The following is a 13,344-nucleotide window of genomic DNA, read 5'->3' on the forward strand; positions in this document are numbered from 1 at the left end:
TAGTGGGGGTCTTCCTCTTCTCATCTCCCTGTACCTGCATTTCACAAGAAAAGGTTGAGTGATAATTCATTGTTTAGTGTTTCTCTAAGTATTATTGTGTAAGGGATCAGTCCGAGGAACGCGGCTCTAATACCAACTGTAACGGTTCCGGAAATTCAAAAGGAAATACATATAATAATTTGAGTGCGGAAGTGAAATAAAAAGTTAAGGTTAACATCCCTTACGCAATAACTTAAAAGTACTAAACAAACATCACAGAATAAGTTCTATGAAAGAAATACTAGAAATGAGAAAAATAAAGGAAACTATAAAGCATCTAGCATCTACTCGCAATTTTCTTGTGGATCGGGCTCGGGAACCAGGTCCTCCTGATCTGAAATGGTTAAATAAGAAATAAGCTACACTAGCCCAGTAAGGACATCACACTATATCACCGTCACAGAAGCAAAGGTTGGTAGAAAATCAAAATAACCAATGGAGCAGTAGATTTAAACCAATATATTTATTTAAAATAAAACTATTTACCCTTTTTCTTACCATTGGGGATTTTATGGAAACAAATTATAGAAGCAATAATATCATACAGATCACAATTTCATGCATAGTCAGTAACATTGAACATATCATAAATTCATATTCATTAACAATAACTAATCATCACTGTTTCTCGTTTCACCAGTCTACTAGTATCCATTGAAATCCATAGGGATGTCTCCGCTACATGTGAACCATTTTTCTTAACAGTCTTAATTACATAACCGATCTCATACCCTGTCTGGTATGAGCACAAAGACATTAAATCTCAATATCCTGTTGGGTATGGGTGAAGTGGGTCGTCCTCATACCTCGTTCGGTATGAAACAACATTCACGGTAGGGTTCCCTATGAAATCGGTCTGTCTACCATCTCTCAAGATATCTAGTGAGATTGTCATCTTATCCATTTATCATATCACACTTCTTTTCTGTTTTTTCTTAGTCTCCATTACCAATCAAACATAAATACATAAACAAGTAAACATGCATCCGACAATGCAATCATATCATAGATTCTCAAAATCAAACAATGGTTAAGTAAGGCAGTAATACATGCATTTAAACCATACAATATATAAACCCAATAACATCATCCTTTTACACTGTAAAATAAATCAACAGAAATCGATAGAAAATAATTTCTGATTTGGGCTCCATTAGCAATCCGTAATTAATCAAGCACATCTATTTAATTTATACAAAGGACCGTATTATTATTTATTTGAACTTTAATTCCATGATAGAAAATAGGGTAAGGGGTCCTTACTTGATTCGACGCCGAAAACTAGATGGTTACTGCGCCTACGGGCAGTCCCTGGGTTCCGTGAATTTTTCTTCAGGAACTTAAACGCGCTTACGGTACCTACAAGTGTCCCAAATAAACCCAAAAATCAGCCTCAGGGCCTACTCAGCCAATTTCAAAAATTCGGCATGGCAGCTCCCCCGTGCTCCGGTGACGGCACCGCTGCCTACGGCAGCGACCCACCTCGGATTGGCTGTTTTCGATCGTTTTCAACCGAATTCAACCAAATTTGCATTGGTTCCTACGAGAAAAAACACTTAGGGCACTCGATGGGCCAAAAAAACGTAGAAAACCAAAACTCACCTGTGGTGGGGCTCTTTGGTACGGCAGCAGGTGGCAGCAGTCGGCTCCCCGGCGGCTGGGTTGTCTTCTCCGGCGAGGGGCTCTGGCGGCTAGGGTTAGAGTTTGGGTGCGGATGGGGTTATTTATACCCATCCGCTTTTGATCTAGACCATCCATGCTTTTGATTTGTACCGTCCGATCGCGATTAAATAGGGAATGAATCTGGGTCGTTTATCGCGATTCAATCTGGGCTGTCCGTGTGCAATTCAATCTGAATCATCCGTACGCATTGCAATCTGGGCCATCCGTGCGGGTTTTCGATCTGGGTCGTCCGTGCGCGCGGAAACGGATCTCAACCGTTCGATCGCGCGCACGCGGATCGCCCACGTGGCTCCCCCCGCGTGGCCTCCTGCGTCAGCACCTCTGCCACCTGACACGTCCTGGTTGGTCGGGGCTGCTGACGTGACGTAACTTTTCTAAATTACGTTTTGACCTCCGATTTCTTATTTTTCTTTCAAAAATACCCCCAGAACCCAAATCTTTATCCATTTTGACCAAAATTGTTTTCAATTAAATCCTTAATTATTTTTTTCACCCTTTTTATTATTATTTTTATTAAATCAAATTAAAATACATTAAATTAAATTCAATTTAATTAAATAATCATTATATTTATATAAAAAAATAAAAATAAAAATAAATAAAATGTTGAGTGTTACATGTACAAGAGTTTCAAGGGAGTTCATCATCCACAATATATAGTTAGCCGGACAATTATTTTAAATTATAATGAATGAATAGTTTGATAATACACTAACATGTGCCGGCGATGCCTTCTTTCCTTTTTTGTTTTTTTTTTTTTTTGGTTGCTGGGCCTGCTTCGTGTATTTTTTTCTCCGTTTTTTCTTGTGATGCTCGACGTGGTTTTATTTGTCTTGGTATACTTTTGGGTCTATTTAATTTTATATATAAATATGTTAGTTTTATATAGATATATAAATATTTTGTATGAAATAATTTTATGTGTTATTTTGTCTGATATATATTTTTTAGTTAAATATCCTTTCTCATAATTTATTAGATTGTTGTTTATGTATTATTTTCAATCCATTTTTTTAACTTATATATATAAGTTATCTGTATTCTTTTTCTTATATCATCTCCTTCTAAACCTTCCCTCCTTATTTAGTTTCTCCTTATTCAGTTTCCTATTGCATAATAATACATTCTCCTAATTTCCTATATCTTCTTCGTCGTCCATGGCTGCAGAGACAACAAAGAAGTAAACTCTTGCTGAATTATCTTTACTTTCCGAAACTGTTTATCACTCCGCTTAGAGCATTAATAAAGCTTAACACGTCATTGTTGTTTCTTCTTACTGGATCAGATATGCAGTTGTTACAGGAGGAAATAAAGGAATTGGATTTGAGATCTGTAAACAATTAGCATCAAATGGAATTACAGTGATTTTGACTGCAAGAGACGAGAAGAAGGGACTCCAAGCTGTGGAGAAATTGAAAGAATGCGGTCTCTCTGATAATATAGTTTTTCATCCACTTGATGTCACTGATCAAACTACTATTTCCTCTCTTGCCGATTTTGTCCGAACCCAGTTTAGAAAGCTTGACATCTTGGTATATATATACATATTATGTTAGCTTGACATCTTTGTGGATTATCTTGTTTGTGAAAACTTATATACGAAATTGCAGAAATGATGGAATGGAATGCGGTTGAACCTGTAGGTGAATAATGCAGGGATTGCTGGAGCCCTGGTGGATGGTGAATCTCTAAGAGCTGCAACGCTTGGCAAGGTGCGTAGTCATTATCTATTTGGGTATATATCTATATATATATATATATAGATAAGTGCTTATGATGTAAAATATATATCATTTTATTCATAGTTAGTGCCCATCACCTAGATATCTACATATAGCCTAAGTGTTTTGATGAAATATTTACAATTACAAATGCTCATACATATATATATATATATATATATATTCTGATTGTTGCAGGAATTCTCAGAAATTAATTTTGGAGAAGTAAGGGCTGTTTATACTTATGAATTAACGGAAGAATGTATTCAAACAAACTATTACGGTGCAAAGAGAATGTGTGAAGCATTTATTCCTCTGCTTGAATTATCAAATTCACCCAGAATTGTTAATGTTTCTTCAACGATAGGCAAGTTAGAGGTAAACACTTTCTTCAACCTTTCTTGATTTTACTCAACCCTAACTACATATATAATCTCTTTCAATATACATATATATATAATCAAGTAATTGATGCAAATATTGTTTTCACATAAACTTTACTTTTTTCTATATAGAATTCAACCATTAATTTTTGGTAGTTTTCTTTTTTGTTTATAATTTTCTTGCAGAATCTATCAAATAAATGGGCAAAAGAAATGTTAAGTGATGCAGAAAATCTTATAGAAGAAAGAATTGATGAAGTATTGAATGCGTTTCTAAAAGATTTTAAAGAAGAATCGTTAAAATTTAAAGGTTGGCCTTCTTTTTCTGCTCCATATATAATGTCAAAAGTAACAATGAATGCATATACGAGGATTTTATCAAAGAAATATCCGTCATTTTGTGTTAATAGTGTTTGTCCTGGATTTGTCAAAACAGATATTAGTAATAATATCGGCATCTTATCTCCGAAAGAAGGCGCCGAAAGTCCTGTAAAACTAGCATTATTGTCTGATGGTGGTCCTTCTGGTCTCTTTTTCATTCGTAAAGAAGAGTCATCATTTTAATTTATTAGTAATTTAATCAAGAATTTCTTACACAATGAACTAGAATGCGATGTATGTGTTATTTATTTATTTATTATTACGTAATAATCAATAAAATTTGTCTTAGAATATTTGATTTTATAATTTAAGTTCATTGTCTTCTTGTAATGCCAATGGTAAATTAGCAATTATAGCATAATTACTTTCATCATAAATCTACTGATTTTGTTTTTTACATTATCTACTTTTTCTTTGAAAATTAAGAAACTCTTTATTAACACAAAAATACATGACAAGAAAGTGAAGAAACCAAAGCTAACCTTATAACATGAAAAGAAAATGCTTGTAACAATTGCTTTTTAGAATTTTTTTTTTTTTTCAATTCTTAACGCTAAACAACAATATTAATTTCCAAGAAATTTAAAAAAAAAAAGAAATTTTCTTATTTTATAAGAAATAGTTATTGAATTTAGAATTTTATTTTTAAAGTATTATTAATAAAAATTAAATTCAGATAGATAATATACTTATTTGCTAATCAAATTCGCCTTTTTCATAATCATGTCATATATTTATATTTATATTTTTTAACATAAATTATATATTTTAATAATAACATAATTAATAATAATATAATTTAATAATAATAAAACATATATAAAATATAATCTAATTTGAATTCACAGTCTCATATGGAAATATAAAAATGCTAAATATTTAACAAAAAAATGATTCATTTAAATCTTCATCTTAATTCATGAAATTGATGATATCAAATTGTAATAATAGTTTAAATATATATGAAAATTACTAAAAAAATTTAATCTTGAATTAATCTATTATATATATATATATATTTAAATATTTAAAAATAAAACCAGAAAGCTGCAGCCATCAACTTTTCATTTTTTAAAATAATATTCAAATATAAAAATAACTCAAAATATGGACGCGACAATTTGGTATCTTTTCTCCCTTTTGACTTGAACTCGAAGATGCGTCCGCACAAGCACAAAAGTATACGGACAATTTTGATGGATTTTCTTAAAACTATTACCTATTGAGTCGCTTGCTCATACTTTAATTTATATTATTATTTTTATAATAATTATAGTGTTTAAATTTCTAACATCGATAACAACTACCTATTAGGAGGTGGCAGCTGACGAGAGTTCACAGTGAAAGGCCGCTGGGGGTAGACACAGGTGATTTGCGGGTGGCAAATAGTAGCATGTGGGGAATGGCAAACGGCAAATAGTGATTGGCAGGCAGGCGACAGGGAGAAGAGATGGTGGAAGGTGCTCAGGGATGACGAGGGGCAGATGGTAAATAATTAGGTCGATTAGTAGGCAACACAGGTAGGTAGTAAAGGGTGACTGACAGATAGTAAAGGACGAGTGATGTGTGGCGAACTCCAAATGGTGGGCGGTGGGTTGCAAAGCACAAAGGAAGGTGGGCAAAGGACGATGGAAGGCAGGTAATAGGTGGTCAGGTGATTGGCAAGTGGAAGAGGGCCGCGACGGAGGGGCCTATAGCATGCAATGACTGTTGAATGGTGGACGATGTGTAGTGGTCCCTGGAGGGCAGGTAGCTGCAGATGGAGGGAAGTCAATGACATTTGGCTAGCAACAAAGGATGACTGGTGGTGGAGGACGATCGGCCAGGAAGGACCACCAATTGATAGTTTGTCGCAGCAGATGGCGGTGGTCAGTTGCTAGCTAGCTAGCAACGAACTTTAGATAAAAGACGACTGACTAACAGCCCACCTAGTTGGGTACAGAGGACGACTGACAATAACTAGTGACTATGAACAACAATGATATAATTTAACAAAGTGAAAGTAATGAGTATGTATAATTTTTTAAATTAATTGAAGTAATTTTGATGAAAAAAATAAATAAAAAAATCAACAGCTGAAACCATTTTTCAAAATTTAATATTTTTACCATCTATGTTTAGGCTTATCAAAAACAGATTTTCGTCTGGACTGAAAATATTTTTGATATTCAAAAGCTAACAGCCAAACAACACTAAATAAGCTTATCTAAAAAAATTCAAATTATACAAGAGTTTTAAGGTACTTCACCGTTCAAAACATGTAGTTAATCAAATTATAACGATCACATGGCCGCGTGAACACTACACTAATATTAATCTAAAGGGATGTTTTTCAGCTGCCGGGCCTGCTTTGTGTAATTTTCTCTGTCTTGGTACACTTGGTGTCTGTTTAATTATATATAAATATTTCCTATAAAATAATTTTGATCTTTATGATCTAATCTTTCATGATTCACATGATCTTTAATTTTTATTACTATTTATTTTTATGGTTCAAATTTTATGTATTCTTCTTGTTCGTATATAATCTCCTTCCAAACCTTCTCTCCTTATTTGCTTTCATCTTGTTCAGTTTCATCTTACGTAACAATACATTCTCCTAATTTCCTGTATCTTCTCCGTCATCCATGGCTGTAGAGACAACAAACAAGTAAACTCTTGCTTAATCTTTTTTTAGTTTCTAAAACTGTTTATCACTCTTCTCAGAGTATTAATAAAACTTAATACGCTATTTCTTCTTGGATCAGATATACAGTGGTTACAGGAGGAAATAAAGGAATTGGATTCGAGATCTGTAAACAATTAGCATCAAATGGAATTACAGTTATTTTGACTGCAAGAGTGGTCTTTCTGATAACATGGTTTTTCATGATGCACTTGATGTCACTGATCAAACTAGTATTTTTTTCTCTTGCCGATTCTGTCCGAACCCAGTTTGGAAAGCTTGACATCTTGGTATACGTATATATATATATATATATATATATATATCCTTTTATTTTATTTTATATAATAAATAAAATATCGTATTTTTTTATTTTTTATTTTCTTAGGGTAGATTATATGAGGAAAAATGAAAACTTACATAACAAATTGCAGAAATGATGGAATGGGATGTGGTTGAACTTGTATGTGAACAATGCAGGGATTGCTGCAGCCCTGGTGGATGGTGAATTTCTAAGAGCTGCAGCACTTGGCAAGGTGCGTAGTCATCATCTGTGTATATATATACGTGTGTATGTAAATGTTTATGATATAAAATGTATACCATATCAATCTTAGTTAGTAGAGGTGATCTGTGTTTGATCTAAAAGTATGTTGTGTTAAAATAGAAAATATATATATATATATACACACACACATACACACATATAGCCTGAGTGTTTTAATGAAATATTCACAGTTACAGATTTCTAAATGAAAATGCTTATACGTATACAAACGCAGGAATTGTCAAAAATTAATTTTGAAGAAGTAATTGTTGATCACACTTATGAATTAGCGGAAGACTGTATTCAAACAAACTATTGTGGTGCAAAGAAAATGTGTGAAGCGTTTATTCCTCTGCTTGAATTATCAAGTTCACCCAGGACTGTTAATGTTTCTTCAGTGATGGGCAAGTTAGAGGTAAACACTTTCTCATATACGTATATATATATATATATATTTAATGTTTTTTTAATTATCATCAATAAGTTGACGATACGACGTCGTAATTGTTTTCAACCGCAAAAATCAAAATACTCCTGCGCCCCAAGTTGCAGGGAAGCGTGAAAAACCAACTTTGCCGGGGACCAGATTCATGCTGGCAATCGCATCTTTCCATTTCCCAAACACCATTCAAATTTCTCACTCTTTCCAGCTCCTTGAAGCTACAGAGATTTTTATATGACGTTTTCTGGAGAAACAGGAAATTAGAGGTAAAATATTTCCGGTTAAATTATCTACGGCTTCGCTGGACTTTGAAACTTTTTCTCTTTTACATTACTTAATTCGGTTAATCCATGGTATTCTTAGCGTTGAAGGGGATGATTGAGGGAATTTTTGGTCTAGGCTCGACTTTGCTTTACAGAACAGCTAACGAATAGACAATTTTAGTTAATATCCTTTTCCCTAAGAAAACATTGCACTCAAACTTGAGATTCAGTAATGAAAGGCTTCAGGCAAGAAAATGGAGAAGGGTTCAATCGTAAAGCAATCTTGCAGCAGCAGGATCTAAGGCTGTAGCATTTCAATATACTAATTTTACTATTTCAGGATTTTTAGTCCTAGGCGTGTTTCCCCTTAGTTTGGGTATAATTATTTTTACAGATATTTATAGGCTATTTCATTGATTATCTGGGTAGAAGTTTTGATGTTGATTCATGCGTTATCTGGATACAAGTTTTGATGTTGAGTCATGTTGGTATTTATACTGTTTTGAACCATATGGAACACGTCTTAATTTGTAATGCAGTTGATGGTATCTGTTCGACATACTGTTTAAAGTTGTTCATACATTGTCAGTTTAGTGCTTGAAACTGATGAGCAAATGGAGGAAAATCAGCATATTGCAATTTTTACCACTGCTAGTCTTCCATGGATGACCGGAACCGCTGTCAATCCTCTATTTCGTGCTGCCTTTCTTGCAAAAGATGGAGAAAGAATGGTCACTTTGGTGATTCCTTGGTTATCTCTTAAACATCAGAAACTAGTTTATCCCAACGACATAACCTTCAGTTCACCTTCAGAGCAGGAGGCTTACGTGCGTCAGTGGCTTGAGGAGAGGATTTCTTTTCGTTCAAATTTCAGTATATCTTTTTATCCTGGAAAGGTAATATGGATGTGACTTGCTAGATAAGCCCTCTTGAATTTGCTCATAAAAAAACTCTTGCTTGTACCTGGAGATTGTTAATTTCATCCAAAAGTATAAACAAAAGTTTTGTTGTTTCTCGGAGTTTCCGTTTTTTGATTCAAGAGCAGTTTGACAAAAACAATTTTTTACACTATATTTACAAAATTTATCATACTCTGATTATCAAATATAGGTTAATTCATGTATTTTTTTTGGTGAAATATTTCTAATTTTCAGTGTTAGAATTTTCATTCAAGTCAACCTGACTGCAATTTAGGCTATGCTATCTTCATTTGTGCATCATTTGTTGTAGTGCTGCCTCAGAATCCTTGCTTCTGAGAGCTACGTTTGATGTTCATTCATGGATTCACTAATCATGCAGTTTGCTGTAGACAAAAGAAGCATTCTCCCTGTAGGGGATATTTCAGATGTCGTTCCAGATGAACAGGCGGATGTTGCTGTCCTTGAAGAGCCTGAGCATCTTACATGGTTCCATCATGGAAAGCAATGGAAGGAGAAATTCTGCCTTGTTATAGGAATTGTACACACAAATTACTTGGAGTACGTGAGGAGGGAGAAAAATGGGAAATTACAAGCATTTCTTCTTAAATATGTAAATAATTGGGTTGTCGGTATCTATTGCCACAAGGTATGGTTCATCTAATTACCTTTCCGAAATAGTTTTCTAGTTTACAATTCTCAATTTCCTTATTTTTATGAAGTTCAATATTTCCTCTGCACAATGTTACATGCATTTGTTGCATTGAGTAGTTAATGCTGGAGTCGTGGCACCGTATCTCAGATTGATATAGATAAATTAACTATATTTCGCATATCCACGGCATGTTCAAGCGTATCCCTTGAAGGGCATGGCATAATAAACTTACTCATGAATTGGGGAATGCATTGGTTGTATAGACGGGTATGTGGCAATTTGTTGTCAGCATGTCATGACTTTTAGTTAGTAATGAAGTGTCTGAAACAGGTTTTAGACTAACAAGCTTTATCATGATAGTCCTAGAACATGCAAGGCAAGTAGGGGCCTACTATCTGGCCTACACCCATTGCTACTATCTTAATATTTCTTCTTTTACTGGCTTTTCATCAAAAGATAGTTTTTTTTATCCTTTATCAACTCGAGCACTTACTATTTTTCTTTTGAGAGTGTAATCTTCTGATGAAGTGCTTGCTGGGGGTATTCACATGCTATGACACCCTCTTTCTTGTGATGAAGATTTGGACCCATTAAAAATATACGTTTTAGATAGATGTTACTACTTTCTTTTCTCAATGATAAGCTTCCTAAGTGCTAGAAATTTATTTGAGATGTAAGAAGAAAATGTCTGTCAAACATTGTGTATCATGTGGTGGCTGTACCCTTGATCAGATGCTAACATCATAAAGATCTGCATAGGCAGGTAATAATACATGGAGAAACTGTGAATAGTTTGGAGATGACTTTTCATGGGTGTGTTATATCAATTGATGGAAGTGTGTCCATCAATTAATGAATCTGTTAGTTCCCTCACATTTTAAATGGTCTTCATGGCATTTCTTGGTTCCATAATATGAATATTTTGTCTTTTTCAAATACTAAAAACATGCAGTCAATGAAAACTATAGAAACAGTGGACAATTAAGATCCAGGGGATCTCTTACGAAATATTAATCATGTTGCTTGAAAGTGGTAGTCTATCATAGAAGGTTTTGGTATTGTAGTTCCATTAAATTTGGAACAATCAGAAAAAAAATTTGTAGCTATCCACTTGCATTATTTGAAATATTTTTTAAGAAAAAGTATGTTCTGGTGAAGGTTGCTGTAATGGCACTAGAAGCTTACATATCCTCTTTGAAAGAGTCATTGTATACAAAAGTGAAATTGATCAGTTTTGAGTTTAAACTAATGGATTTATTGGTCTTTATGCCCTTGAAAGGGATATGGAAATTTTCAGATGTCCCCATTACAGCGTTACTCCAACAATAGTGTTTTAGACGTAGTTGAGAAAGTCAAAACAGGAACCATAATTGTCATGTAGAATAATAAATTTGCTTGTTCTTACATTTTTTTTCTGTCATCGATATAGGAGAATCAGTTGTGGAAAAGATTATATTTGTGACATAATTGCAGGTAATCAGGTTATCTGCTGCCACCCAGGATTATCCTAGATCAATTATCTGTAATGTTCATGGAGTCAATCCTAGGTTTCTTGAGATTGGTGAGAAAAAGTTAGAACAACAAAAACAGGGGAGCCAACCGTTCACTAAAGGTGCGTACTACATTGGGAAAATGGTGTGGAGCAAAGGCTACAAAGAGCTTCTTAAACTTTTTCGTGATCACCAAAAGGACCTAGGTTGGCTTGAGGTGGATTTATATGGTACTGGGGAGGACTCAGATCAAGTTAAGGAGGCTGCTAAAAAGTTGGAAATCGTGGTTAGAGTTTACCCTGGTAGAGATCATGCTGACCCTATATTCCACGAGTAAGCACCATACTACAATCTATATATTCTTATGATATTAATTTTCCCCAGCAAGACTTTGTGACATAATCTTGATTGTTGATTTTAGCAAGAATGAATATTGAGTGAAAGTTTCACTGAACCACACCATGCACTAGTTTGAATTTTTTTTTTACTTCTTGAGGGGTGAGGATTTGGGGTTTAGGTAGAAGAGGATGTGCTAGGATTCCTTGACCACTATTTATGAAATAATTATAGGAACTGCTAGATATTAGTACCTGCAACACTAGGAATTATTTGGTACATGAAACTTAATGTAGTTTTCAGTTCTTATATCTGAATGTGCTTATGCATATATTTGTTCGTGAAAATATATATAAATGATATGTTTATGAAGTAATCAAGTATAAATGAAAGTAACATTTTAAAATTTTCAGACTTAAAATCATTATAGTTGTCATGGTTCTCATTGTTAATTACTTTCAGATTTTATTTATAAACTAGATATAAACTTGAGAAAATAAAAAACTAGAAACTATTTTCATCTAATGAGCTCTTATCCATCATTTAATAATTTATGGACGGGTAAAAGGCGTGGTGGATATGCCTCTCTGTGAGATGATACCTTTAGTATTGTTCAGGCATACTGCATACACTTTAGCTGGTTCTCTTCTAACAAAAGTGTGCCTCTTTATTGATATTCTGCTCGAATTGGACAGTACGGTAAAAGATTGGCTTATTTGTTGACAAGTCTTTCTGGATTCCTTGAACTTTGCTAAGCCCTTAGATTTCAAATCAAATCATTCTCCTTTTTTTGCATATTTCAGTTATAAAGTGTTCCTGAATCCTAGCACTACAGATGTGGTTTGCACTACAACTGCGGAAGCATTGGCAATGGGTAAAATCGTCGTATGTGCCAACCATCCCTCAAATGACTTCTTCAAGCAGTTCCCAAATTGTCGAACATACAATGATGGGAATGGATTCGTTAGAGCCACACTCACGGCACTCAATGAATTGCCGGCTCAACTGAGTGATGCCCAGAGGCATGAGCTCTCATGGGAATCCGCCACAGAGCGATTTCTAAGGGCTAGTGATCTGGACCAAGCATTTGCAAGGAAACAGGAAAAGAGTCCTTCGGATAACTTTGCATCTTCTTCGTTGAACCTGAGAAAGAATTTGGAAAATGCATCAGCATACATGCATTATGTGGCTTCAGGATTTGAGACATCAAGAAGATTATTTGGTGCAATTCCAAGGAGCTTGCAACCAGACGAAGAGCAGTGTAAGGAGCTCGGGTTGGCTGCCTCTTCAAAGAGACGGTTGTAAAGAAATCGATCCATGTATTTACTGTGAGAATACTTCCTATAGATCCTGAGGTTGCCTTTGATGATAAAAACTGGTGTTTCAAATCTGAAATAATTCGTGGAAACATCTCCCAGTTGTACATTGGGAAGAAGGCTGAAAAAAAAGGAAGTGAAAATGGGAGAAATGGTGTTTAAACAAATGTAAATAAATAAAAGATTTTGCATTTCGTTTAAACATATTCCATTTACATTAAGTGTTAAAAGTTAGTTATTTGATATACGAAAATTATTCATATTATATCCATTTGATGCATAATTAAATTTCTATTTATATCTTCAATTTTGCAATTATAAAATTAAAATTTATATTTTTATTTATTAAAAAATGATAATAAATATACTCAATTTGAAACGAAGGTACGGTTTTTATTTCAATTGGTATTTTATTTATGATGTGTTATGTACTACTGGTCTGTCAATAATTTTAAAAAATTCAATGTAATTATTAATTGATAAAGAATATTTTTATGACAGGAAAT

The 13,344-nt window shown here is 34.0% G+C and overlaps 2 protein-coding genes across 3 annotated transcripts; both read left to right on the forward strand.

The window, feature by feature from the left end:
- Positions 1 to 2,745: 2,745 nt before the first annotated feature.
- On the forward strand, positions 2,746 to 4,513 carry LOC110819507 ((+)-neomenthol dehydrogenase-like). Its single transcript, XM_022048733.2, has 5 exons — positions 2,746 to 2,902; positions 3,008 to 3,254; positions 3,366 to 3,434; positions 3,642 to 3,821; positions 4,013 to 4,513. Exons 1-5 carry the CDS (start codon positions 2,880 to 2,882, stop codon positions 4,388 to 4,390), a joined length of 897 nt encoding a protein of 298 aa, XP_021904425.2. The 5' UTR covers positions 2,746 to 2,879; the 3' UTR covers positions 4,391 to 4,513.
- Positions 4,514 to 7,921: 3,408 nt separating this feature from the next.
- Positions 7,922 to 13,103, forward strand: DGD2 (digalactosyl diacylglycerol deficient 2). Of its 2 annotated transcripts, none has more exons than XM_088219675.1 (5): positions 7,922 to 8,127; positions 8,664 to 9,020; positions 9,424 to 9,690; positions 11,170 to 11,519; positions 12,326 to 13,103. In XM_088219675.1, the coding sequence occupies exons 2-5, from the start codon at positions 8,739 to 8,741 to the stop codon at positions 12,825 to 12,827; spliced, it is 1,401 nt and encodes a 466-aa protein (XP_088075801.1). In that variant the 5' UTR covers positions 7,922 to 8,127; positions 8,664 to 8,738; the 3' UTR covers positions 12,828 to 13,103. The 2 variants fall into 2 exon arrangements, with proteins under 2 accessions (XP_088075801.1, XP_088075802.1); XM_088219676.1 differs by having other exon boundaries at positions 8,714 to 9,020.
- The last annotated feature ends 241 nt before the right edge of the window (positions 13,104 to 13,344 follow it).

Source organism: Carica papaya, chromosome 5 (assembly GCF_054855325.1).
Source record: "Carica papaya isolate Zhongbai chromosome 5, ASM5485532v1, whole genome shotgun sequence".
NCBI classification, from domain to species: domain Eukaryota; kingdom Viridiplantae; phylum Streptophyta; class Magnoliopsida; order Brassicales; family Caricaceae; genus Carica; species Carica papaya.

Bases quoted from the DNA above. Each gene is read 5' to 3' on its own strand.
- LOC110819507 (XM_022048733.2), top strand. From the start codon at position 2,880: ATGGCTGCAGAGACAACAAAGAA. The intron at 2,903-3,007 runs GTAAACTCTTGC...TTACTGGATCAG, and splicing joins GCTGCAGAGACAACAAAGAA to ATATGCAGTTGTTACAGGAG. The intron at 3,822-4,012 runs GTAAACACTTTC...ATTTTCTTGCAG, and splicing joins CAACGATAGGCAAGTTAGAG to AATCTATCAAATAAATGGGC.
- DGD2 (XM_088219675.1), top strand. From the start codon at position 8,739: ATGGAGGAAAATCAGCATATTGCAATTTTTACCACTGCTAGTCTTCCA. The intron at 9,691-11,169 runs GTATGGTTCATC...ACATAATTGCAG, and splicing joins TCGGTATCTATTGCCACAAG to GTAATCAGGTTATCTGCTGC. The intron at 11,520-12,325 runs GTAAGCACCATA...TGCATATTTCAG, and splicing joins GCTGACCCTATATTCCACGA to TTATAAAGTGTTCCTGAATC.